This window comes from Zingiber officinale, chromosome 5B (assembly GCF_018446385.1).
Source record: "Zingiber officinale cultivar Zhangliang chromosome 5B, Zo_v1.1, whole genome shotgun sequence".
Taxonomy (NCBI): Eukaryota; Viridiplantae; Streptophyta; class Magnoliopsida; order Zingiberales; family Zingiberaceae; genus Zingiber; species Zingiber officinale.
The window spans coordinates 116,279,983-116,306,473 of NC_055995.1; the positions used below are offsets into that span (position 1 = coordinate 116,279,983).

Consider the following 26,491-nt stretch of genomic DNA (forward strand, 5'->3'; position numbering starts at 1 on the left):
TTATTCAACTCAAGAACCAAAAACAAGCCCACAAATACTCTCACAGCTGAGGCTTTATAGAACAAACAAAAATGTTTCACTTTATGTTGACCAACCTTGTTAATTGAATTCAACTGAGAAAATATACCAAAAATTATTACACACCGACGGCATGATTCAATCATTATCATCATCGACACAAGTAGAAAAGGACCAATACTTCAACAATAATTGGATTGAAGTGAAACAGTGCGAATTTGTTTCTCAAAAGTAATTAAAAAAAAGGTCAAAAAGAAAGTAATCTAGTAACGAGAGATTGGCACCATTTGTGCCTCAACTCCCTGACCTTTCTGATTTATGTACAAATCTACAACAGCTAATCATATCATCTCACCAAATTTGCCATGAGTTGAGGATCTAAATGGACTTCCCATTTCACTGAAGCGAGCAGAATAGATCAGTTCGTTTGAATGGTCAAGTCTCAGTGGCCACCATCATCACATTTGATCACAAGAATCATCGCATTTGACGGCGAAAGGAATCCTCCTTTCTTTCTAACAAATAGAGTTGGTGAGTAAACATCTCATATGGGACTTGATTTAAGACCCTGCAGGGACAAGGTTCAGAGGTTGTAAAACAAATCCAAAGAATCACTGATCAAACAATAGGAGAAAGGTAAATAAGTCTTGTGTTGCCATTTTAAATTGCATGGAAGTAAGGTTAAGGAAAATAAATCATCGTCATTGAGCTGTATGGGGTCGACTATGAATCTTATCGTTTCATTTTATGCAAGGCTAAATGAACAAGGAGAAGGAAAAAAATGCATCTGTTACTATTAATTGCAAGTCTAACAGTCAAAAGATAAAATAGGGGAGTCAAGATTTTTAGGCATTGCATAGAAGTTAAAATCTGGAGAAATGGCTTGAAGGAATCTACGACTAGTGTAATTTATATTATTTTGGAACCAGAGTGAAAACATGACGTTTTAAGGGAAAAATGGGCTTGTAAAATTAGCTAAAAGGTAAGTTTTTTGTAAAATTAGATAAAAGGTGATCAAGTCAACACTGTCGCTCTCCTCTATTGTTCGCACATAACACCACCATTTGTTCACTCCCTCCCCTGTTCGCATGCAACACTACTGCCACCATTGCACCTACAACAGTCATCACTGTTACGTGCACAGCTACTGCATACAACAGCCGTCATCTCTCGAGCGCGTGACCTTGCCTTCCAGGTTGTGATGTGAAATCCAACAGCATCATCCTCTTCTCTTGCGATCCTTCATCCTCACCAATAAGATTTTCTTATTTACCCATTCTCTATTTGATGTTAGTACATGGTAGATTCTCTATTTCAACTTTTTTTTTAAATAGTTTGAGGTACCATGTACCTTGTTCCTGTTGGGGAAACTTGAGTATTGGTAAATAAATAGGAAAGAGTATCGAGATAAAACTTAAAAGGGGAAAAAACTCCTAAATTGAGTAGTACTCATGAGCCTTTACATTAGAGTAGAGCTAACCCCCAATTGTATAGGAGGGTTATCCTACTTGTATGTCATAATAATATGTAGGAGGATAGTGTGACAAATATTATCTTTAGTTGATTTCCCATCTTATTATTCAGTGTAATATATGGTTCCCCTCAGTAGATCCTTGCATATCTACTAGTGGGAGGAGCATTAGCATAACTTGGGTCAGCCAGTGTGATCTAAGTCCTCATTTAGGTTAATGATTCCTGCTTGTTTTTCCTATGGTATTTAAAAAGGATGAAAAATAATTACCAAGAGAAATTAATATGTTGTCCTTAAAAAACGAGAAATTTAAAGTTAGTTCATGCATGATGAAACAAGGGCTAAAGATACATGGATTAAAGTTAATTAAAATAGAATAAAAGATAACTTATTATTTGGTTAAAGTTGCTTTCTTCTTATTCACTATACAACATGTTGTGAGTAGCATGATGTGAGTGATTACAAAGATAATGTGGGGTCGATAATCATAATATGATAGTCAAAATCAAAATGAGGTAGCAATCAAAATCCAGGTATACATATCTGAACGAACGACCTCTTAGAAGCAGGTTTCCAGTATAACCCGGGCGGCTCTCGAGCCGCCCGAACATACGGAGCTTAGCTTCCCATTTTTCCTGTACAAATCTCTCAGCATATAATCGGTCAGGTCCTAGAGCCAGCCGAGCATACGAGGCTCAGCTTCCCACTTCTCCTATGCAAATCTCTCAATATACAATTGATCGGGCACTAGAGCCGGCCGAACATACGGGGCTCAGTTTCCCACTTCTCCTGTGCAAATCTCTCAACATATCGCGCGCTAGAGCCAACCAAACATACGAGGCTCAGCTCCCCACTCCTCACGAACAGGACCTCCAGACTCAGTTCCTCATCTCTCCTGGGTACGGCTCCCAGTCTATATCCGTTCGACCCCCCGAGTCGGTCGGACCTCCGGACTCATTTCCTCATTTCTCATGGGCGCGGCTCCCAATTACAACCGCCTAATCTTAAAGTCGATCAGATCTCCTCTAGGAGACAATATTGTCTGGGAATCATAACAAATTGTTAGAGAATAACAGCTACTCATCAAAGAATATTCCCTTATTCTAGCATCAGGAAGATTGTCGTACATTCTCCACCACCCGACATATTCTGACATCAAACATTCTCTGCCTTATTATTGCGAAGGTTATAAGAGATGGTATAAAAAGAGGGTCCTCTTCGTTGGCTAGATATGCTCAGATGCTGAAACGCTCACGCTCACGCGTACGCGCCAACACGCATGCATACTAGTGTCCTACTATTTATCTTCTTCTATATTTTCAGCCGGCTACTGTTCTGATTGAGCGTCGAAGTGTCTACGCCAAGAACCCCCTCCTGGTTCTCGCTCTAATGTTCTCATTGGCTCTGTCTGTGGTATGCATACCTCCTAACTCTAGGTTCGCAGCTCCCAACTTAAAGTCTCTCCTCCGTTAACATTCCAACCACCTCACTGGCCCTCTATCTACACAACTTCTAAACGGGATCAAATTTGACGTCGTCCGTGGGAAGACATTCATCTGTTCTAGAACATAAAGATGGACGCAATCAATACAATCAACATTGCCATGACTTCGGAGGACTTTGACAAACGCATCACCGCTACAATGCGGGAGTGATAAACTGGAATTTCTTGGTCTCTCCCCAACTCCATGAATATTTGGGAATCGAGACAAATATTTCAAAGTATGGTAAAATTTGATCCAATCAATAGTCCCCCTCAAAGATAAAATAAAATTTAAACCCAAGCAGATTCATCCAAGCTCCAAATGACAGTCCAATCGTTCGTTCTGCTTGACAGCTTGAGATTATCCGCTCAAGTCATCTCGACAAATTTTAGAGTTTAAATTTAGACTATATACCTATACTTATCAGGTAAGAGGCTCTTCTCTCAATGGCCACTCGGCAGCTGTTATTTCTAAATGGCCACTCGACCGGTATTTCTAAAGGGTCACTCGGCCAATATTTCCAAATGGTCATATGGTCAGTATCTCCAAATGGTCACATGGTCGGTATTTCTAAATGGCCACTCATCTAATATCTCCAAATGGCTACACGGCTAGTATCTCCAAATGGTCACACGGTCGGTATTTCTAAATAGCCACTCGGCCCGTAAAAAGGCAAATTTCAAATCGACGATCAACTGGATTCTCATTATAGTCAAAAAGAGCAAGGTCAAATTATCCATGGAAATGAAAATGATAGCGGTCGACCGGCTCCAAGAAATTCCTATCAAAATTAGCTCAGCTTCAATTGACCGACAGCAGTTCAATTAGTGGTGTTTAAAAGCTTTATCAATATCAATCAGTAATTCTCAGTTAACGAATTCCGACTTATGAAAATCTAGAACCTCGCAATCATTGCGAGTTATAAGCGAACAGACTCTCGCTTCAGCTGTGAGTTATAAGCGAGCATGGCTCTCGTGCCCAATGACCATCCTGTCGACTATTCCAAGTTCTCTCCCTAACTGCAGGTTATAAGCGAGCATGACTCTCGCACCCAACGACCATTCAATCGACTATCCCAGACTCTCTCGTCTTAGTTGCGAGTTATAAGCGAACATGACTCTTGCGCCCAACAACCATCCAGTCGGTTGTCCCAGACTCTCGCCCCAGCTACGAGTTATAAGAGAGCATGACTCTCGCACCTAACGACTATCCGGTCAACTGTCCCAAACTCTCACCTCAACTATGAGTTATAAGCGAGCATGGTTCTTGCGCCTAACGATCATTCGATCAGATGTTCTAGATTCACTTGGGCATGACTCCGTAAGGCATTCGGATCATACACCGTGCCTCTAATCTCTAAGGCACTCGTGTCATACACCGTACCTCCACTCTCCAAGGTATTCAGATCATACACTGTACATCCACTTTCTAAGACATTCAAGTCATACACTGTGCCTCCAAACTCCAAGGCATTCGAGTCATACACCATGTCTCCACTCTCCAAGGCATTCAGGTCATACACTGTGTCTCCCAGCTCCAAGGCATTCAGGTCATACATCGTGCCTCCATTCTCCAAGGCATTCAGATCATACACTGTGAAGCTTTAAGGCATTCGGGGCATACACTGTGCCTCCAACCTCCAAAGCATTCGGCTCATACACTGTGTCTCCACTCTCCAAGGCATTCTGGTCATACACTGTGCCTCCAATCTCCAAGGCACTCGGATCATGCACCGTGCCTCCGCTCTCTAAGGCATTTAGGTCATACACCATGCCTCCAATCTCCAAAGCATCTGGGTCATACACCATGCCTCCGCTCTCCAAGGCATCCGGGTCATATACCATGCCTCCAATATCCAAGACACTCAGGTCATACACCGTGCCTTCACTCTCTAAAGCATTCGGGTCATACACCATCCTTCCAATCTCTAAGACACTCGGGTCATACACTGTACCTCCGCTCTCTAAGGAATTCGAATCATACACCGTGTCTCCAATCTCCAAGACACTCGGGTCATACACCGTTCCTCCGCTCTCCAAGGAATTCAGGACATACAACGTGTCTTCATTCTCCAAGGCACTCGGGTCATACACCATGCCTTCGCTCTCCAAGGCATTTTGGCCATACACAGTGCCTATGTCCCAGATTCTCACGCCACCCGGCTGAGTAAGCGAGTCTGCCCTCGTGCTTGTCTCAGACTCTCACATTGCTCGATCGAGTAATAAGCGAGTCTGCTCTTGTGCCTGCCCCAGACTCTCGCACCACTCAGCCGAGTTATAAGCGAGTATACCCTCACGCTATATCCCAGACTCTCGTGCTGTCTGGCCGAATTATAAGTGAGTCTGCCCTTACGCCTATGTCCCAGACTCTCGGACCGCTCGACCGAATCATAAGCAAGAATGCTCTCGCGCCTATAACTCAGACTCTCGCCTCAACTATGAATTATAAGCATGCACGACTCACGTGCTCACCGACCAACGAGTCGGCTGTTTTGACTCTTGCCACTCATTCACTTGGACATGGCTCCCAACACTCATCCACTTGGGTATAAGCCACCGCCCACACGACACTTACGCATCGCCGCCCGCTCGACATTCCTCACATATCGTTGTCGGCACGACAATTACATATCACCGCTCGCTCGACATTCCTCACATATCGCCGCTGGCTCGACACTTACATATCGCCCCCCGCTCAGCATTCCTCACATATCGCCGTCGGCTCGGTAGTTACATATCGTCGCCCACTCGGCACTTACATATCGTCGCCCACTCGGCACTTACATATCGTCATCCGCTCGACATTACTTACATATCACCGCCCGCTCGGCACCTTACATATCGCCGCCCGCTCGGCACCTTACATATCGCCACTCGCTCGGCATCTCACATATTGTCACCTGCTCGACTCTTTCATATCGTTGCCTGCTCGGCATTGGTTTCATTACTCACTTGAAACCATTATTGTCACTCGGTCTCGCCACAGGTACTCATTCAATGTTATACGATGGGCCCAACTTTATGGTCGAGAGCATTCAACCTTTGTGATAGGTTGTCTAGTCAGTCGGACACGTTTCTCCTTCGACTAAATTTGAAGAGGATGCTTGTGATACAGCGTGTTGTAAGTGGCTCTAAAGGTAATGTGCATTTTTTTCAAGATGATGTGGCGATCAAAGTCAAGGTGAGATGACAGTCAAAGTCCGAGTATACGTATCCGAATGAACCACTTCTCATAAGTAGATTTCCAACATAAACCCGAGTGGCTCCCGAGTTGGCCGAACATATGGGGCTTAACTCCCCACTCTCTTGTACAAGTCTCTCAGCATACAGTCGATCGGGCCCTAGAGCAGCCTGGCATACAAGGCTTAGCGCCCCACTCTCTTGTGCAAATCTCTCAGCATATAGCCGGTCGGGCCCTACAGCTGGCCAGATATACGAGGCTCAACTCCCCACTGCTCAAGAACAGGACCTCCAGACTCAGTTCCTTATCTCTCCTGGGCACGACTCCCAACCTATATCCACCTGGCCCCAGGGCCGATCGAACCTCCAAACTCAGTTCCTCATCTCTCCTGGGTGCGGCTCTAAGTTACATCCGCCCGATCTTAGAGCCGGTCAGATATATTAGGGACAAAAGGAATTTAGATATCTCCACGATTGCATAATATTATCCACTTTGGGCCTAAGTCCTCATGGCTTTACTCTTGGACTTTACCCAAAAAGTCTTATACCAATGGAGATATCTTTTTCTTATAAACTCATGATCTTTTCCATATGTTTTTAATGTGGGACTATGTTTGCAACCTTGCAACCCCAACAATCTCCCCTCAAACAAAGGACCATAGGGTCCCCTCAAGTATTGAGTCACTCTTGACCTGCTCAAGCCTCCCCTCAAGCATCAGGTCACTGACCACATGGTTCGATCTTGGATAATGGCTCTGGCTCGTGCTTCTTCCAGCGGTTAGTCCGGTGAAGAGCGACTTTGCTCTGATAACAATTGTTAAGATCAAAAGAATTTAGATATCTCCACAATGACATGATATTGTCCACTTTGGGCCTAAGCCATCATGATTTTGCTCTTGGGCTCTACCCAAAAGTCTCATACCAATGGAGATATATTTTTCTTATAAACTCATGATCTTTTCTATGTGTTTGGGACTATGATTGCAACGTTGCAACCCCAACAAGATCTCCTCTAGGAGACAACATTGTCAGGGAATCGTAACAACTTGGTAGAGAATAACAGCTACTCACCAGAGAATATTTTCTTATTCTGGCACGAGGAAGGTTGTCATACATTTTTCACCACTCGACATATTCTGACACCTGACATTCTCTGTCACCTCATTATTGCGGAGGTTATAAGAGGTGGTATAAAAAAGGATCCTCTCCGTTGGTCAAGTATGTTCAAATGTTGAAACACTCACGCTCATGCATACGCGCAGACACACATCCATACTATTGTTCATCTTCTTCTGCATTTTCAGTCGTCTATTGTTCTGACTTGAGTGTCGGAGTGGCAGTGCCAAGGACCCCCTCCCTAATTCTTGCTCTAACGTTCCCATTGGCTCTGTCTGTGGTATGCGCAGGTACGCAGCTCCCAGCTCCAGGTCCGCAGCTCACAGCTCCAAGTCTCTTCTCCGTCAACATTCCAATCACCTCACCGACCCCACTATCTACTCAACTTCTGGACGGGATCATTCACTTTGATGGGTATATATATATATATATATATATATATATATATATATAGGTGATACACATTGGAGGAAATTTCAAAAACCACTCTAATCCGTTTTACTTTGCTTGTTCTTTTACGATGACCACAATTGCTTATTTCTCTCATACTTATTTACCCTTGAAATGGATGATAATTATTTCATACTCAAAAGTGTTCTTGAGTCCAATCATGGATTTTGTGGGCTATCGTTCAATTCTCATTAAGTGGATCGTATGTTGTTCACTTATGTATTTAAGGATGCAAGTCGTTCACCTCTTATATACATACATATGATCCAATTCATATTGGATAGATTATGGGTCTCTTCTATATATGATGCATCCTTTTCTCATGGATTGTGAATTGTTCGGTCTTTATATACTTATATGTGATGCATCCTATATCCGATGGTTTATAGGTTGTCCACCCTTATATAATGCATCCTTTACCGGACATATTGTAATCTGTCCACACTCAATATAATATATACCAATTTTTAGATAAAATACAACAACCCAACCTTATCCCATTAGATGGGATCATCTTAGATTAAAACATTAGAGATGATGAAACTACTAAAGAGAAATAACAATAGATTGATGGTTATTTAATAAATAAATAAAGTGTAATTACCTTGCGAAATATTTTCGTTGTCTTTTATGAGATGTCATATCATGCACATATTCTATTACCCCACATTGCACTTGTATGTTCACGACCCACTTATCCTTTGACCATTAGATTAACAGACTTGAGGCAATCTTTCAAGGTGGTTGGATTTCTGTTTCAGGTTGATCATAATGAGAGATAGCCAACAACCTATGTTGGAGATGGGTTATTAGTGTTCCTTTATTTTATTTATGCATTTTCCTTTAGTGTGTTTCCTTGTTGTCAGTATGAACCCAGTTTTATTCATCAGCATGAGTCAAATTATGTCTGTCGGCATGAGTTGCAACATTGTTTCTGCATGTTTTAACCTATTTAATAAAATTTTCAACATTATTATTATTTTAACTGTGTATTCAATTGTTGGCTATTACAAGGTTATAGTGCAGCAAGGATATTTTATGAGCAAAGACCCTAGCCCTTGTATAGGGACGGAGCCCTTCGGTCATGACAGAAATTCAAGGTAAATGTCCATTAAATGCGGTACAATGAAAAGAAAAGGTCCATGATGAGAATTAGATCTCACCTTATTCTGCAACGATGTTACCGCATCCCTCCATTGTGGATTTTGAGCAGCTGAATCTCTCTCTCTGATAAAAGTTACCACGGTAGATTGTGGTGTTCTATGAGTATAATTTACATGTGAAGGCGGCATTTCTCTCATGACCCATAAGACAAAGCCTGAGGGTACTGTTGAACCTGAAAGAAATTTTAGAATATCGCTTGCAGTAACTAGATAAATGAGGAAGCAAATGGGACTTTGCAAGAGACAGCAGTTTTATAACATAATTAACTAGAAAATTTTTGACAAATCATGTTGCACCATTATTATGTCAGATCATTTTTTTTAAAAATAATAATAATTTATATGGCCTAAAATTAGTTAACCTTTCTTAAAACCAATCATATGACATAAAAAATAGAAATTGATTTATTTGATACAAAGGACAACTATGCCATGTTTTCATCTTGTCAAGTCATGTGATACTGTGTCAATTCCAGATTCTGTTTTGCAATTCATGTTTCAGCAGGTGTTTGTGGGATGTGCATGACACGTTATTATCGATATATGTGTAATACAAAAACAAGCCAAGTTAGCTAGCAAAATCATGCATTGATACTCATCCACTTAAAGTTGATTAAAAGATGTCACATAGTAAATCTCACTACCATGCAAGGAATTGTGACCAACCAAGAAAAAAAAGTGCACCTGTGTGGTACACAAACATTAACAATGAAGGCTTATCACAAATAAAACCATCCGGTACTTAGATATAGGATAAAACTGATAGCCATTGGTTGTGTATGCTTATGTAAGTTGTAACAGTTAATTTTATTTTGTTTCATTTCTAATTTGTATCCAAAAGGAATATTGTGAGCATACCTATGAAGTAGTAGAGAAAAACAAAAACTGAACTGAGTAGGTTCTCTGAATCACGTGGGTGCCAATTTGAAAGCATTTCCAACTGCAAAGAAATATGTAAATGCTAGTGTGCGATTGATGTCTGTTGCACTTATTTAATAGAACGATTTAACAATTAACAATAACATACTGGTACAGTAGTAGTAACAGCTAGAACAGCAGATGATGTGAAACATAGAACAGTCACAGCTGCCAAACTTGCAACCTGCATATATAACCAGGTACAGTAATCTTGAGAAGTTTATCAAATCGCCAGTAACTGAAGCATAATGAAATGTCATTTTACAGGTAGCAAATCTAAGGAACTATAAAGATGATTCAATTGAATGGTTTGGTAAGAAAATTCAAAAGTTAAAGTTCATATACTTCATAATATAATATATAGTTCAATAGAAACTGTTTGAAATTTGAGCAATTAGTACTACAATCTGTAAACCCACGCAGAAATATATAACAAAGAAAAGAATGGTGAGAAATGACCTAATAGTTCACATAACCACCAGAACAGGTCTGGGAACATGATCAGACAATAGAATATTGTTGATATCATCTATATGGGCATATTGCATTGTTGGAATCACAAACAGCCTATATGAGAAAAATCTAAGGTACGAGAAAAATGCAACAAAAATATAAAATTGTCATATAACACGCTTTTAGGATTTAATCATTATATTTTAAACATTTGGAAATGTCATCTAACATTTATTTACTCCACATATATGTAACTGAATATACATCAAATAATAAGTTATAAGCAACATTCAGTATGATAAAACATAAAACTATATCATGCTCCCCAAATGATTATGAATGTCTTGTCATTTCTTTGGGTAGATTCAGATTTAAAAATTTATTTATTTCATACAAGTCATAAAGTATAATAGCATTATGATGGGAGATCCAAGTGGCCATGATACATACCAATGGCAGAGTTGTGGGGGTAATGGAGTGGTGTTAAGCTGGAGATATCCACTAGTATTCTCTGTAGGCTCATTGATCTTAGTCAGATGGATTTATCCATTCCCACTCAAGAGATCTCCTTTAGCAGGTCAGTCCCTACAAGCGACTTGATGGAGTTTATTGGCTCCGAGAGAAGCAGGCAGATGGGTGCTGAGATGGTCTGGAGGTGGGAGAAGGATGAGCACTTCTCAGTAAAATAGGCTTATCGCATGATCCTTGGTGGTCTAGAAACAGCCTCTTGCAAAAAGCAGGGTAAGACTGCGTACAATAGATCCTTCCCCGGGATCCCGCATAGCGGGAGCTTCGTGTACCGGGCTGCCCTAAAGCATGATCCTTGGTGGTGGCTGGTTTTCTCTGATGGTGAGGTTGGTTTGGTATTCCTTCTTGCCAATCAAAATCAAGGTAATGATTTGGTTACTTCGTCATGATCAATTCAATAATAGTACAAAGCTAAAAAGGAAAAGGGTCCATCCACAGTGATATGCATGTGTGCTATGTGGAAGCTCTGTTGTAGAAACAAGAACACATTTGTACTTTTCTTGCACAACTGCAAGAGCAGGTTGGGATTTGATTCGGCAGGGTCTTCTCTATCAGACATATAGCTCCTTCAACAACTGAGGGGCCGGGTAGAGGCTAGCATGCACTTGGAAGAGAGGAATCTGTTGGTGCAGTTAGCACTAATAGTCAAACCTAAGTTTTGATGAATGACAAATGGATTAAAGTTAGGTGTGGTGTATGATCCTTGGTGGTGGCTGGTTTTCTCTGATGGTGAGGTTGGTTTGGTATTCCTTCTTGCCAATCAAAATCAAGGTAATGATTTGGTTACTTCGTCATGATCAATTCAATAATAGTACAAAGCTAAAAAGGAAAAGGGTCCATCCACAGTGATATGCATGTGTGCTATGTGGAAGTTCTGTTGTAGAAACAAGAACAAATTTGTACTTTTCTTGCACAACTGCAAGAGCAGGTTGGGATTTGATTCCGCAGGGTCTTCTCTATCAGACATATAGCTCCTTCAACAACTGAGGGGACAGGTAGAGGCTAGCATGCACTTGGAAGGGAGGGATATGTTGGTGCAGTTAGTACTAATAGTCAAACCTAAGTTTTGATGAATGACAAATGGATTAAAGTTAGGTGTGGTGTGATCTAACCTTGTTATCAAGTGTGCAAGACTTGATGGGCCTGAAGGACCTGATAGCTAGTGGGAAGTCCAGATAGGTCAAGGAGTGACCCGATATTTAGCGGGAAATCCGGTTGAATCCGCGGGGCCTGACAGCTAGCCGAAGTCTAGTTAGGTCTACAGACCTAACAACTGATAGGAAGACCTGGTGGGTTAAAGGCAAGTCAAGCGATTCTGTATGGTGAGGTAAGTCACAGGATAGTGTTCCAATGAGAACAAGTCCCAATTAGGGACTTTAGGCACTGATCCAAGTTCATTTTGGATACCTAAACTGAAACCATGACTAGATCATGGTCTTGGACAGACACGATCTAATTAATAATGTTGTTTTATTATTGTGCTAACTTTGTTTTGTACGTTACACTTTATTTTTGGACTAACGCATTTTGCAAGACTAAAGTAGCAAAAATCAACTTCGGATGAACAATGTCCGAGGAGCCTCAGAGCTGGCTGGAGGCGCCTCGGAGTAGGCTTGGAGGTGCCCTGGATCCGTTAGAAACGCCCTCAAAGAGATAAACTTTGAGTTGTAGGGAGGCGCCCTGGAGTGCACGGGAGGCGCCCCTGATGCATGCTTGGAAGGCGCCCTCGAGTGGATAGAAGCCGAAGTCAACATTGTTTATTGCGACTGGGGTTTAAGGGATTAAACTTAAGGTTGGAGGCGCCTCCGATGAGCTTGGAGGCACCCTCAACACTCTTTAAAAGAAGTGTTCGGACAACACAATGGATTCATCTCTTCTACAAGCTTCAACGACTCTTCTGCTGCTTCAACTACGCTCTGCTGCTGCACTACTGCTCCGAGAACATCCGACCGCCGCTGGCAGACCGACACCGACACACGAGCCCGTTCAAACTCTACACTCCTAAAAGTGTTGGTAACAATTTAATATTCTTGTACATCTTTCATACTTGCAAAAGGAAAGTGTAGGCTGTTACACTTTCTCGTTTTTCGTACTTGTATTCGATTCCCTCTTCAAGCGATTCCGAAAGACATTTATAGCGGATTACCCATCAATATGATCCGAGGGATCGTGAGTCTTGGAGTAGGAGTCGTCGAAAGCTTCGAACCGAGTAACTCCTTGTGTTTGTATTCTGTTCTTCTTTGCTTAATTGTTTTTATTTTTCCGCTACGCACTTTGTTTTTAAAAGAAGGAAAAGATAAGTTTTTAAAAGACACGTGACGTACCTCGATCCTACAGAATCAACAAGTCTTCAATACATTTGTGGAAGCATAGCTATATATGGTTTAGTTGACACAATGTAATGTTATTTTCCAATCAGTCAGTAAGGATGTGAGCAATATGCTCTGATTTTTGGATTGAAATTCTTGAGCTGTGGATGGTGTGTGCCAAATCATGCAAAAGGTCATAAACATAAATTGAGTAAGGAGGATAGGAAGCTAGTCAGGCAATCGCTCTTACCTTTTTGCTTCATGTGCATCTTGTGAAGACCTCCTGTGTTAGTGTTCAAGAAATCCTGTGTAAACTGCTGTGTATTTTTATCATCAATGATATCTTGTGTAATAAGTCGTCACAACAAAATCTTTTCTCAAAAATTTATAATTTATTATGATTTGAACGGGCGAAAATGAACTAACAAGTTATGCACAGAGAAAGTACTATCTTGACATGCTAAGTTTCAGTTTCTTTGTTTCAATAATAAACTACATTAGGAAAACTAAGGCTTAACAAATAACAAAGCAAATGTGAAACCTAAGTGAACCTCATTAGACAGTTTCATAAACAAAGCAAATGTGCAGACCTAAGTAGGAGTTCTTATTTTACATACCTTCCACATTTCAGTAGATGTCATTTCCGAACGCACTTTGCTCATTTTTGAAAACAACAGAGTCCCTGACATGATCAAGAAACAAAAAATCATAATACATATGAACATGAAAATGTGCCTTCCAAAAGCAATGTTTCAATGTTTATCCATAGGTGATATAGAATGTTGGTGACTTTTATAATGCATCAAATGAGTAAGCGAGCAGGAAAAGTAAAATAGAAAACCTCCTATGGGCATGCTAATTTAGAAAAGTGTCAAAGCCCATAAGCACATAAATTCAGAGCCAAACTAACAAGTCACTGAGAATAGTGTCCAATAGAATTTCATATTTCCGCTGTTATGGTTGAATGTGCAACAATCCTACTGAAGTAAACGCTCTATCAGCTATTAGATTTTTCATACTGGCAAATTATGTATTGTCCAATCATTAACAAGGTAAATGTTATGCTTCTAGTAGGCATCACACAGGCAAGTTGTACCCACTGTTATGGTTGAAAGATAAACAGTTATTACCAAAGTAAATGTTTTACTTCTTATAGGCATCTCAGCTAGAAGGCTTATCATACAAAAATATCCAAAGATCTTTCAAATAATACCTTATTTTTCGATCAATAGTAATTTACATCATGATCAGGGCAATCGGAAATAAATTTGTTACCCTCTCCTATCTAACAAGTGATAGAAAACTTAGCTGGAATTTTATTTTTTTCATTGCTTACATTTACTCTACTATCTTCACCTGACAATCTATGGAGTTATCATCCACAACATACAATAGAGCTTTGGTATTTCTTGAGGACAGCTCAGTTCTATGTAGTGTGATTTCTCAATTAGTTAGCACAGGAAATCATCCACATTAGTCCAAATTACAATGTCAAAAAAGGAAGCAATGACAGGTCCAATGGAAATTTGAAATAAACTTGAGTAATGAGATTTCCCGGCAGAATGGCCACACTAATCGCCACCCTTATATATCAATCACTTCTGCCTCTAAAAATACACATTCAATTAAAGTTTTCAAATAAAATCTGCAAAAAAAAAAAGATTGAAACATATTCTAATTATCATCCAAATAAGTTTGAGTTAATCCACATAATTCCCCATGCTATCGTTTATGGAATTTCCACCTTCAGCATCTATCTTTTTCCTACAGATGCTTTTTCTTGAATTGCATGTAAAAAAGCAATGCTTTCCCATGTGAAATAGTTTTCCAGTTTACATTTAGATTATTGCTGAAAGTAAAACCCAACTTTGTAATCTAACATTGAGGCTTCCTGCTAATAAGTTTGCCTTTATACTGCATTGGAGTGAGTCTCCATGAAGCTTAGTTGTTATCAGATCTTGGGAAAAGATTGTCAAACCCTTCACACTATGGGAAGGCAATATTTCTCTAAAGAGAGTTGGCTTGTTGATGTTTCAACTAGATAATATTTCTGACTAATTTTTTTCTGTATTTTCTATTCTGTGCATCTAATTTTTCTGGTTGAAATTTGGATTTCTTAAACTCCTGTTTTGTCCAACACCTTTGGGTTTGGATCTCAAGCTTCATGTTTCAGTGTTCAATGAAAAACGGCATTGCAAGTATTAACTATGTTTCAAATCATCCTGAATGCATGTAGCTTAATGACAGTTTATTCCCTAACTAGTATTCAAAGAATTCAAATCATAAATACAATGAAAAAAAAACAGCGAGAAAAAATAGTCACCATAGCAAGCAAAAGCACCACCTAAAAGGAGCATTGCTACAGAAGAAGTATATAGATAAACCTGCAAAAAAAGAATGTACCATCAGCATTCCCAGAAAGATATGGAAAAGGCAAAATAGAAATAATATAGCTGACGAAGAAATGCATTGCCTAAACTGTTCTACAATGTGACCCTTGACTGCCATATTCTGGAGACTTAAGAAATAAAGATAGACAAGTATCAATAGTTCTTAGTTTAACCAAGTGTTTAAAATCTCAATCTGACACTGAGCTCAAAATTTGTCCACGCAATATGTATCATGTAACATATCCTAATAAGATTGAATCTACTGTGCCATGTCTACAGCCCGTGGCATCATAAATTTGAATGAGTGATAGAAAGGACAACATGCTGACAATGATGCTTATCACAAGATCACGCCTCCACAAGTGAGGTTTGCAGAGATTTGACACCCATGGGCTTTGCCCACTACTGCTTCCTAAGGGAGCAAAAAACAGGGTGTCAACGCCAGGCAGCAAAGCAAGGGACTCATCAGCACATGCTTAATGATCCGTTGTTGGGATGCATGACAGTGTTGTCCATGTCAAGATTCGATACATCTCGAATCCTTGAACTGAAGCAATGAAACCAAGACAAAACAAGAAGATGAGAGGTGTTTCTATCATGATTTTGGCTTAACCCCCTCATCATCCCCTTAACTTTCTTTAAAAAGGTGTGTAGATAAAAACATCCTCAACTTGGTACTTATTGCAACAATAACAAAAACTCATTTCAATTTCTTCAAAAGGAAAAAAATTGCCATAAGATAATTGCATTTTTCATCCAAATTGAAGGAATATCTGACACCTCAATCCATAAAAAAAGACTAATAAGTAAGAACAGCCAATAACATACCCTAGCCACAAGAGGAGAATCGATAGGATTTTTTCCTCCACCAATCCATATCAAGATGGAAAATGCGATCATAGAAATAAATATGAGGGCAATCACCTAAAAAAGAAACGGTGTAACATAGTCCATCAGTATTTCATAAGCAAGCACAATTCAGAATGTTCTGAATACGAACAATTTTCTTTCATCCATAATATTAACTTCAACAAACATGTGAAGGCATTTGTAGTTCAACATGCTCAACAAACAAATACTTACCAAGATTACAAACTTTTGTCGGTTTCCAACATGAATGGTTCGAGGAAAGCAAAATACTCTACACCCATCAGCATGCAGCTGATCTTGTTTATTCATTGACTTATCCAACAAAGCTTCAGTGCAACCAGGTTCATAATCTTCCTCTTCATCATCACTTGCTTGATGGCACAGGTCAACCCTACAGAATGTAAATATGTCACAAGCATAAGCAAACTTATTAAGTTTCAGATGTTCATTCGCACAGAAATTGTGATAGTTAAATTTAGATGATGTGGCTCATGTTCTTCGAGTGAGCATTAAATCTTCCATTGCGCAGCTAAATCATGGGGTAGCTCCAAAAATGATATAATCGTGTTTTCAACATGGATCCTTGTTAATATCATTTACTAGTTAATGTAATCTAAAAGAATACAAGGAAACTAGAACTTATTAATCAGGCCATAAAAATATAGTAGAAAAAATCAGATTGGAAATATGTAATTACAAAGTGAGCTATTCTTGTAAAACATATTATGTAGGGAACAATACGACTGTAGCCACTAAAAACAGAATATTTCATGATGATTAAAAAGGGTCTTCTCCACCCATCAATACATGGTGTTCTTCCATACATCGTTACTGTTGAAGGTGAAGTGACTTAGTTTGAGCTATTAAACAAATGGAGGAACCCAAACAACTATACAGAGTTGGCTTTACATAACATGTTGGAATTACTTTGCTACAGGAGAGACAATAATATTAAATGTGGTAGAACAAAGGAAAAAAGTTTAAGGGGTAGCTATATCAAAGTAATTATGTTGAAGCTGAGTTGTATAACTTCCCCTGATTATGAATTGGGTTGTTGATGGTGCAAATTGATGCAAAAATTTTTGATTTTTTACTTAATTTATTACAATATAATGAATACCAAATTGTAAATTGTAATTAGATAAAATCAAACGTCATTTTATATATAATTGGTCCAGATTAAATCTAACATATTAACCTTGAAGAAATTGTACTATGTGAAAGATATTAATGAAACTAAGATAAAGACAAACTAATAAATCCCCTTATTTAAGCATGTCGCAAGTTTCAAGTTCTAATATATCAAGCTACAGATCCATAATGTAAAATATGGATATAAAACTTCTGTTAACTCTATCTTTTGCCTGGATTATCAATGCAGCAGACACTAAACTTAGAATATGTAAGCTCATGGCAAAAAAAGAAAATGCAATTGTTTCTAGAAAACTAAGATAGCAATTATCCACAAGGGCTCAAACTGAAATCTTCATTAGTGATTAACATGGGTAGCATATGCATGTTTCCAGAGAAAAAGATTCAAGAAATAAGATATTTGCAGATGTAATCTGTTAGATGATGATAGAGCCACAACTACATGCTAAAACATGAAATCTAAAAATAAGAAAAGCGATGCAACGACTGAACATGAGGATAAATGCATTGCACAAAGTCATATAACATTATTAACCATCCTAGACAATTACCTAAATTGTGCAAAAATAATATATGCACAAATCATCAAGAATGACAAAAGTTCATCTATACAGTAAAAGACAAACCATTACTAATCAAAGGATCAGTAATACTTTTTATGGATGTTATCAGAGCAACAAGCATTTAAATATTGACCATCATTGAAAGCTCAACTACAATGAGGGAAACTCAGATGCACAGAATCATTAAATACTTTCACCAATTGTAGATTCATGCATCTATTTGTTGAAACTGGTAACGGGGGTTACTTACCAGAAAGAGATAAGCAGGAGAAATGCAGCAATAAAGATAATTTGAGGGCAAGCTGCAAAAAAAATGTTTGTAGAATATGCAAATGAAAACATCATCTATCCGATCAAAGAAGATTAATTTTACATGTATTCTTACCCATGAAAGCAAATCCACAACCATGTGACCAACATCGCCAACCCTCACAAGTAGCAATAAGAGCGGATATAAAGTATGCCAAGTAGCCTGACATCAAATCAATACAAGCCATCAAATATGCACAATATAAAATGTGCAGCAATAGTCAACAAAAGTTGTCGCAATCAATTAGTTGCTGTACTCTAGACCAATAATTCGGAAGGCATCAAAAAACCATGGAACTTATAGAAGAAACAAAGAAAAGTGAAAATTTGAATGATAGCAAAATAAAATATTAGATGTTTGCAGGAAGATCTGTCTAGTTTATAATGGCACAACAAACCCAAGCTTCAAAATTTATCAGGTAGGCAGAAAATAAAAAGGAATAAACAGAGGAGAGAAACGCTTTACAATTAAGTTGCTTAACAAGTGCATATATTATAAGTTCCAATTTTATGTTACTTTTTTTACTCAAATGAATTCATATCATGTTGGATATATATGCCATGTAAACAACCAAGCCAGTAAAGTAAGCTACTAGCATGCATCTCTTAAGAATATAATTACATAATTGATCGATTTCCTAATAGCTAAAGCTATGGAGAAAAGTGGTTACTCAACCAACTTTAACATGGTATTAGTGGAAGAGGTCCAGTGTTCAAATTCTACCTGTGGCAAGAAAAAAAACATTATCTCATCAATTCGTGTGTTGAATTAAGTCAATCAAGTGCAGTATACTCACCTGAATATAAAGTGAGAGTGTTAAAGATATAAAGACAGTTGATCAATTTCCTAGGAGTGTTAAAGCTATAAAGATTTGGCCAATTTCCTACTAGCTTGAGCTTTAGGGATTAGTTAGCCAATTGATTATCTGTAGCAATTATTGGAAAGATAGATATTCTATTAGACTACTTTTTTTTATTGAATGCGTAAGAAGCAATTGATCATCATAACATATAACAACAAAACATGAATCCCACTGTTTTTCACTCAGCTATATAAATTTTGTCCTGTTTTAAGCAAGAAAGGGAGACTTGGTGCAACAGTAAAATTGTTATCGACATTTTGCTACAATAAAAGAGTCTACAAATGTACACAACATACAAGCTTCTGCTGCCCTGGTTGAAAATAACATAAACAGGAAATTTAGCAGTAACAGATGTTATGCTTGTTAGAAGAAATTCTTATTATATTGTAGAACTAACAAACAACATACAGTTTTTCAATATAAAGATTTAGATCATATTAGACTAGACATTAGTGAAATCCAAGATTACTCCGTTCATAAGAAGATTACTCTTTCATAATATCCATCTTACCTATGTTGGAAGAGCCAATCATGAGATGGAATATCTGCAACAGAATATATTCAATAGTGCAAATTATTCACAGATAATGGAAGAAAACACAAGGAAGAAGCAACAGATGATGGAGATGTTTATGGATGCCAAGGTCAGTAGATCTATGATATTTACATAAAGAACATCTGGAGAAAAAAAATTAAATTAGACCGAATTAGTATGATATGGATTAACTAGGCTGCACAATATCTGTGTATTAAAGAAAACATATGTTCTTACAATATTTTCACATCCTCCCATGATTTGTCCTAGGAGAGAATCATTCATCAATATTGTCTTATCTAGAAGAATAGCATGCACTGAGAACTAAAACCACTAGCAAGAGAAGCTTATGCTACATGTTTCTCATTTGGAAGTTCTTAACAGAATAAGGATCATGGAAATCAAGGATCATATCCATTATAGATGGCAATATTGAATAATAGTTACAGTTCCTAGGAGTGCATGAAAATAAATAAAAGTAATTAAAGAAAAGTAGTGCTCAAGTGCACAGTAGAGGTTTCTCTCCATCTTAATTGGATCACACCAGTTTGCCTTCATCAAAGGCAGTACAGGCAATCTGTTACATGTGGTCCATTGATATACTCAATTAGTGGAAACATAAGGAGCGGGAGTCTATTGTGATCAAATTGAATTTCGAGAGGTTCTTCAATGATGTGACTGGGTTTCGCTCTCTCTGGTGATGAAGTTGCATGGTTTTCCTCATCTATTGATTGTTTTGGATTGAGGGTCAGATTACCTCAGCCGAAGGAGAGGCAGTGATTAATAACCAAGAAGGCAATTAGTTCAGGTGTCATGGGGATGCGAAGCAGGAAATCCTCAAGGACCATATTAATTCATATTCTGATGTTCTTCATAGTGCTCTGACACAGGGTTAACAGAAGGGTCTTCTCTATGGTATTGCTTGAGATTTTTATGCTCAGAGCTTTCAGATATAAAATACTTCATTTTGTGTATGACACCATGAATTTTTCTAGGGCAGCAGCCTCTGATATCAAGAACCTGCTAATTGTGCTCTTGGTTCAGTGGGCTTCAAGCGAAATAGCAGAAGCCCACATTCGCATACTTAGCTTGGTGTGACCCAACTAAGGAAAGCGTACTGAGACACACTTATTGGGAGACTTTCTTACAAGTTGGCATCTTCACAAAGGATTTTATGTCAGTTGGGAGGAAGAAAAACACTTGCAAATAATGTGCTCACATTGATGGTCATCTATCCTTTCCTGTTGATTCCTTCTTGGGTAATTCATCAGATTGATAGGAATCAGGAAGAGATTCTTTTGGCACCAACAGCAATAACATGCTTCTAATGTTTGCTTTTTCGCTTTGTGGGATCATGTATGTAGGTCATTCCATCTTGGAGGTTTTGTAATTGTTACATACAATCAGGTCAACCTATGCAGATAGTGGTGGCTCCTCATACAAAATTGTTCACTTTGGGGACATGTTATCACACATCTATAGTTCTGAAGAACCTTCTGGGGTCAAGTAGAGACTAATTTTGCTCATTCCCATATATATGGAAGAGCCTCCTTTAAGTTAGAATTTTCTGTGACATAGGCATTGTTCAATGTACCCTTCTGGTGTGGTAGAGAGGTAGGAGAAAACACAAGAAGGCACATTGTTCCTGACTTATAAGAGCATTGCAATAGGAAGGATATTATCATAAAAGACATTTGTTTTCTGGGTCTATCTTTCAATCACTTGTGAATGCTAGCTCTTAATTGGATATTTCAAAGGGTTAGTAGCATCTCAGATTCCTTAGTATGACTGCTTAATAGATGCGAGAGAAGCACAACAAATTGCTTCACTGTCAAATCAGCTTATTCTGCTTTGATTCATAAGGGAAGCATGGATCGTTCTATAAAATCAATTGAAGGTCCTCCTCTCCTATGAAAGTCCAAATTTTTGAATTGGTTGGTAGGTCATAACAAACAAAACACAAGGTTAAGGTTGAGGTTAATAAACAAAATTAGTGGGTGTGGACCCATTTTGACTTTTGTGTGCAAATATGGATCATCGTGATGAGAGAACCTCAGAGCATCTTTTCTTCCACTGTGATTGTGCTAATTATGATCCGGGTCTTCTACTTACATGCTTTGATATTGATCGCTCATTCTCTATGAACAAATATAAGTGGTCAAGGTGGTTGCAAAACATCCGTAGTCCTCAGCACGTGCTCAGGCATGGATACATGATATTGGAGGAGAAATTACTATATCTTTCATTCTAAGAGGGTTAAATCAGAAGTCTTGTATTCTTGCCTAAATTCTATGTGGCTTTGGGTTTTCTGTGCCACCAGGAAGCATTCAGTTGCACTTTTCTATTCTATAGCTCTATTGGCAAGCTTGGTTGAAGCTTTTGTGGAGCTGATTAAAATGCCTCCTGTTTGCTTGTATTCCAGTCTGGTAGGAGATCTTGGAAACCAAAGATCTTTATCCAGATTTCAAACAGCCCAAACTACAACAGCTTCATCTTCATGCAGAGCTGATTGGAAATGAGAAGTCCTCTTGATCCTAGTGTAGTTGTAGTTCTTCAACATTTTTTTGATATTTTTGTTGTTGTAGTCATTTCACCCTTTTCATTCCAAGCTGTTTCTCAGATCATTAATATTGTATATTCTAGACTTTGGTTGATATATTTTGGGTAAACTGTTGTTCTCCTTTTATCTTTTCAAAAGGAAAAAAAAAATTGTGTTGAGCACCAAGAGGATAAGCTTCTAAAGATAATGTGCTAAAATTAAGAGTCATATTCACTTTTTCTTAAGTAACGCATTTAAATGCCATGTAATAGGAAAAGAAAGATGCAGAGCTTAAAACTAAAGATATGCCTCTCAGTGATAATGTGACTGTTTTGTATCTCTAATAAATAGATTGTACAGTGAGGTAATATCCAACTATACAATATCAGCAGTTTTTTGTTACCTTTTGGCGAGTCCAACCAAGTTGCTGATTACGCAAGTGAATTCTAAACAACTGCAGTCAATTTTGAAAGTTGATCAGCTACACAGCTGAAGAATGTGCACAAAGACAAAAAAAACAAATGATGACGCAAGCACATAAATCACTTGTCATCATATAACTGCTATCCTTTGTGAAAAGGGGTAAAAAGCAATGCATATGTAAATACTGTAATGATAAGTCTGAAATAAAGTTGAAATTGGGAGACACCACAGATATAATGTTACAAATAAGACGAGAAAAGAACCATAAACATGATTGACTCAAAATAATTGGCTAAGAACCATATAACTGCTATCTAGTTTCACAGATCATACAATAATTGGCTAACCATATAACCATGATTGACTCAAATTTTTACAGTAGTTCCTCTTCTAGATTATAGAAAGATCCATCTCTCAAATGAACATTGTGTATCCCACTCCCATTCTCATAAAGTAGTCCAAAAGTATACACCATCACATAATAAAGAAAAGAATGTTGCATAAAAAGAAAAGGAAAAGAAAAAAGATGGAAACAAAACAAAAGAAGAGGAGAACATGGATAAAGAAGAATGATATGTTGAAAACTTGAAGTGTAAACAACAAGAAACATAGTATACTGGTTAATTGAACATTGCATACACAATAAATCACAATATCAAAATTAACGAAATGTATCGATCATCTCTTTCCAAATAAGAGAAACATGAGTAAATGATAAAGTAAGTTTGAGTTTAGGAAGTAAGTGTAGGGCAAAAGCCAGTAACCATACAGAGCAAAATAATGACTCTGCGACGGAGCATATAGCAAGCAATACATAGTGATAGTAGTACATGGGAGTTTTTCAAGTATGAAACTGTCATGAGCAACCATAGGTTGAAGACAGGAAACTAGATAATGGGGAATGTCATGTGGAAATGTCAGCGGCAAGGCACAAAGCATTCTAGTTATTGGGCATTACATACTCAGTAGATCAACAATATCAGAATAGCTGAAATGTATAGAGCAACACTTTACAAATGCAAGAAACGTATGTAATAATGTAAGTTTGAGATTTCGGGAGCAAGTGTAAGGCTAAAGTCAGTAACTTTACAAAGAAAAATAATCGCTCAGAAGCGAAGCACTTTAGAAACCAATAACAAAATGGGCAACCCTCAAAACGGCGTCTCTTTTTTATTGAATCATTACAGGGGAGTCGCATTTTGATTTCTCTTCAAAATGATGTCCCGCCTTGTGTTCTCTACCAATATTGTCCCTCTAAGCCCGTCTAAATTGTTGCATTGTCGCCAGCCCACCAAAGATTAATAGACTGGTTTTCTTCCAGCCTATGCCCTACCAAAACTGGTAGACATCTATCCAAATATTGATACAATTCTAAAACTTCACCAAACCAGTACACCTTTTCATCTCTCTGCAATTGTATTTTGTTCTCCTTACAAGCATCGGTTTGTCATCTCATCCTACCTGCATTACTACATCTACTTTATCATATCATCAGACTGCCCCTTAATTATCATTTTCATAATGTCATGTGGAATAACAATCAGTGCTCTGCCTTGCTTTTGTGGTTTCCATTTTCAGTGATAGAATCCAGGAACACACGGACTGTGGTCAAATTGTGCATTCTCAAAATGATAACTCTACGACAACAGTGAGCCAGGGATGGAAGGCATGTGGATTTATTTTGTTCATTAATTGGGTAAATTTGATATCAAAATGAACAAATAAGTTTCTTTTATGAAGATGAGACCAATCAGCAAAAAAAAAAGACACTGTTATACAGTTTCTCTATTTCATATTCCATCTGAGAATCATACGAGACAATGAAAGATGTTTTACAACACAATTTTATGCTAATAAAGATTAGTAGTTTTATAAATCAATGATGCAACTGGAAAATGTTACCTACGGAATTACAAGGATGTTAAACAAGGTAATTGTAATTAGTATAATACGAATAAATCTTAATAGCTAAAAAAAATAGTAAATGGGTTTAGATTCTAGGAGTTGACAACTCAAATGATTTCTATTTAAAAAAGAAAATACATGTAAAAAATTTAGATGAAGAGACCATATATCAGCCTATTGAGAAAGTTCATCAACCAAGCCAACGGCCAATCCTGAGACACACCCCCTTCATTTTCTATCTCTTACATGACTATGGAACTTCAAAAACTCTGTTTCTATGAATAAAGTAAAGCAACCTTCGACACATGCAGTAAAAAATAATAATTAATTAATTAGTTAAATACAGTAAGCACCATGCTGTTTTTTCATCCTACAAGCTGTAAAAAGCACATAAGCTAGACATATGCCAGCAGAAATCACACTGAGAAGACTAATTGGACATTGATGACAGCTCTCCTCCCATGATAATCGACCAGCCTCAGCTAGTTCATAATGATATCATCCAGACAACTCTACTAGAAATTATATAAAGATATACTAAACATCTACTCATTAGCAGATCCAGTATTAAAAGTGTAAGCAATGCAACAGGAAAATGGGAACAATAATTATGCATGGGCAAGGAGGAAAAGAAGAAGAAAAAAACATGTCCGGGTACAACCAAATTGGAAAAAGAAGTACCCCTATAAGACACTACTAAACATAAATGATACCAGATATTTTGGAGCGCTAAAAAACATTAGCCATTGTTCAGTTCCAGAACCAACCGTCAGACACAAAAAGCTAATATAGCCTTGATCCACAATCGTGCTCTTCAAAGTTGATATCCCACATTGAGGACCTAGTATGGTTCGTGAATAGCAGACAAAACTGGATAGCATTCATTTTATCCGCGTGAATTTTGCTTTCATAGTGATACATCTCACATAACCAACAATATGAAAGAAAAACTTTCACGTTTCATCGGTTTACGCTGCAGATTTTCGCAACAGCCCTAGAGACCTCAATGGAACACAATTACGGTAGCTAAGGATCCTATCCTGCTAGAAATTCATCCTAATCTGCACTACAAACACAAGAATCCAATCCATACAAAACAAATAACAAGCATCAACGGCCCCGAACATTGGCGACTAACGGAGCCCTTCAGTCAAAAGCACAGGAACAACAAAGAAAGATATCGTCAACACCAAAGGAGGGAAACAGTACGAACCTGCACAAACGCGACGACCGCGACAGCCCCATCCACGGCGGAGAGCACCGCACCCGCCACCTCGACTTCTTTCGGCAGGCATCTCATCGCTGCCTCTCCCTCTCTCCGCATCGAGATGCCAGCGGCGGAAAACCGATCGAGGGGGAGGGGGAGGGGGAGGGGGAAGGAGTCACAGGTAGCCACTCGCTTCCTCCACAGTGCCGGCCACCCAGACACAATCGCAACCACGGACTAGAAGCGAGAACCGCCGGAGATGGAGGCGGAGGAGAGGAAGAGCGGCGGAGGCGGAAGCGATTAACCGGAGCCCCAACACGCGGTGCGTAGGTGGATGGAGAGAAACGAAGGTGATGTCTTAACGCCACTGGATGTAATTAACTTTTATACCCGCAAAAAACCTGGCATATAAGTGGAGGGAACAGTTTACAGGGAGGGCCACCCGCATTGAACCCGTGGAGACGAAGTCACGAAGGTATACTTCACGGTGAGAAAATTAAGAGTATGAAAGTACGTCATCAGTAAAAAGGACGTGGATCCTTTTGACCCACCTAAGAAGAGCTGGTTGACTGGAAGGCGTTCGGTCCTACGCCGGTGGGCTTTGGGATTCACTCACCGCATATAAATTTTATTGCGAAAAATTAAA

General features: G+C 38.5%; 1 protein-coding gene across 3 annotated transcripts; it reads right to left on the reverse strand.

Moving 5' to 3' along the window:
* Positions 1-188: 188 nt before the first annotated feature.
* LOC121985470 (tobamovirus multiplication protein 1-like) lies at positions 189-26,203 on the reverse strand. 3 transcript variants are annotated; one of them, XM_042538950.1, is made up of 13 exons: positions 25,852-26,203; positions 22,714-22,764; positions 19,748-19,781; positions 18,450-18,536; positions 18,315-18,366; positions 16,563-16,740; positions 16,308-16,403; positions 15,413-15,473; positions 13,707-13,771; positions 9,909-9,983; positions 9,740-9,821; positions 8,882-9,045; positions 189-586 (listed from the first exon to the last, which is right to left on the reverse strand). In XM_042538950.1, exons 1-13 carry the CDS (start codon positions 25,960-25,962, stop codon positions 563-565), a joined length of 1,080 nt encoding a protein of 359 aa, XP_042394884.1. In that variant the 5' UTR covers positions 25,963-26,203; the 3' UTR covers positions 189-562. The 3 variants fall into 3 exon arrangements, with proteins under 3 accessions (XP_042394884.1, XP_042394883.1, XP_042394885.1); XM_042538949.1 differs by having other exon boundaries at positions 8,882-9,054; XM_042538951.1 differs by having other exon boundaries at positions 8,882-9,054; positions 22,714-22,799; positions 25,852-25,973.
* Between the last annotated feature and the right edge of the window lie 288 nt (positions 26,204-26,491).

What these genes read in the sequence shown, in the direction of transcription:
- LOC121985470 (XM_042538949.1), bottom strand. Translation starts at nt 25,962, where the DNA reads ATGCGGAGAGAGGGAGAGGCAGCGATGAGATGCCTGCCGAAAGAAGTC. An exon ending in TTGGTTGGACTCGCCAAAAG is followed by an intron (nt 19,782 to 22,713) that starts GTAACAAAAAAC and finishes ATTCTGTTGCAG; the next exon opens with ATATTCCATCTCATGATTGG. An exon ending in TTTTCTCTACTACTTCATAG is followed by an intron (nt 9,055 to 9,739) that starts GTATGCTCACAA and finishes AATTTCTTTCAG; the next exon opens with GTTCAACAGTACCCTCAGGC.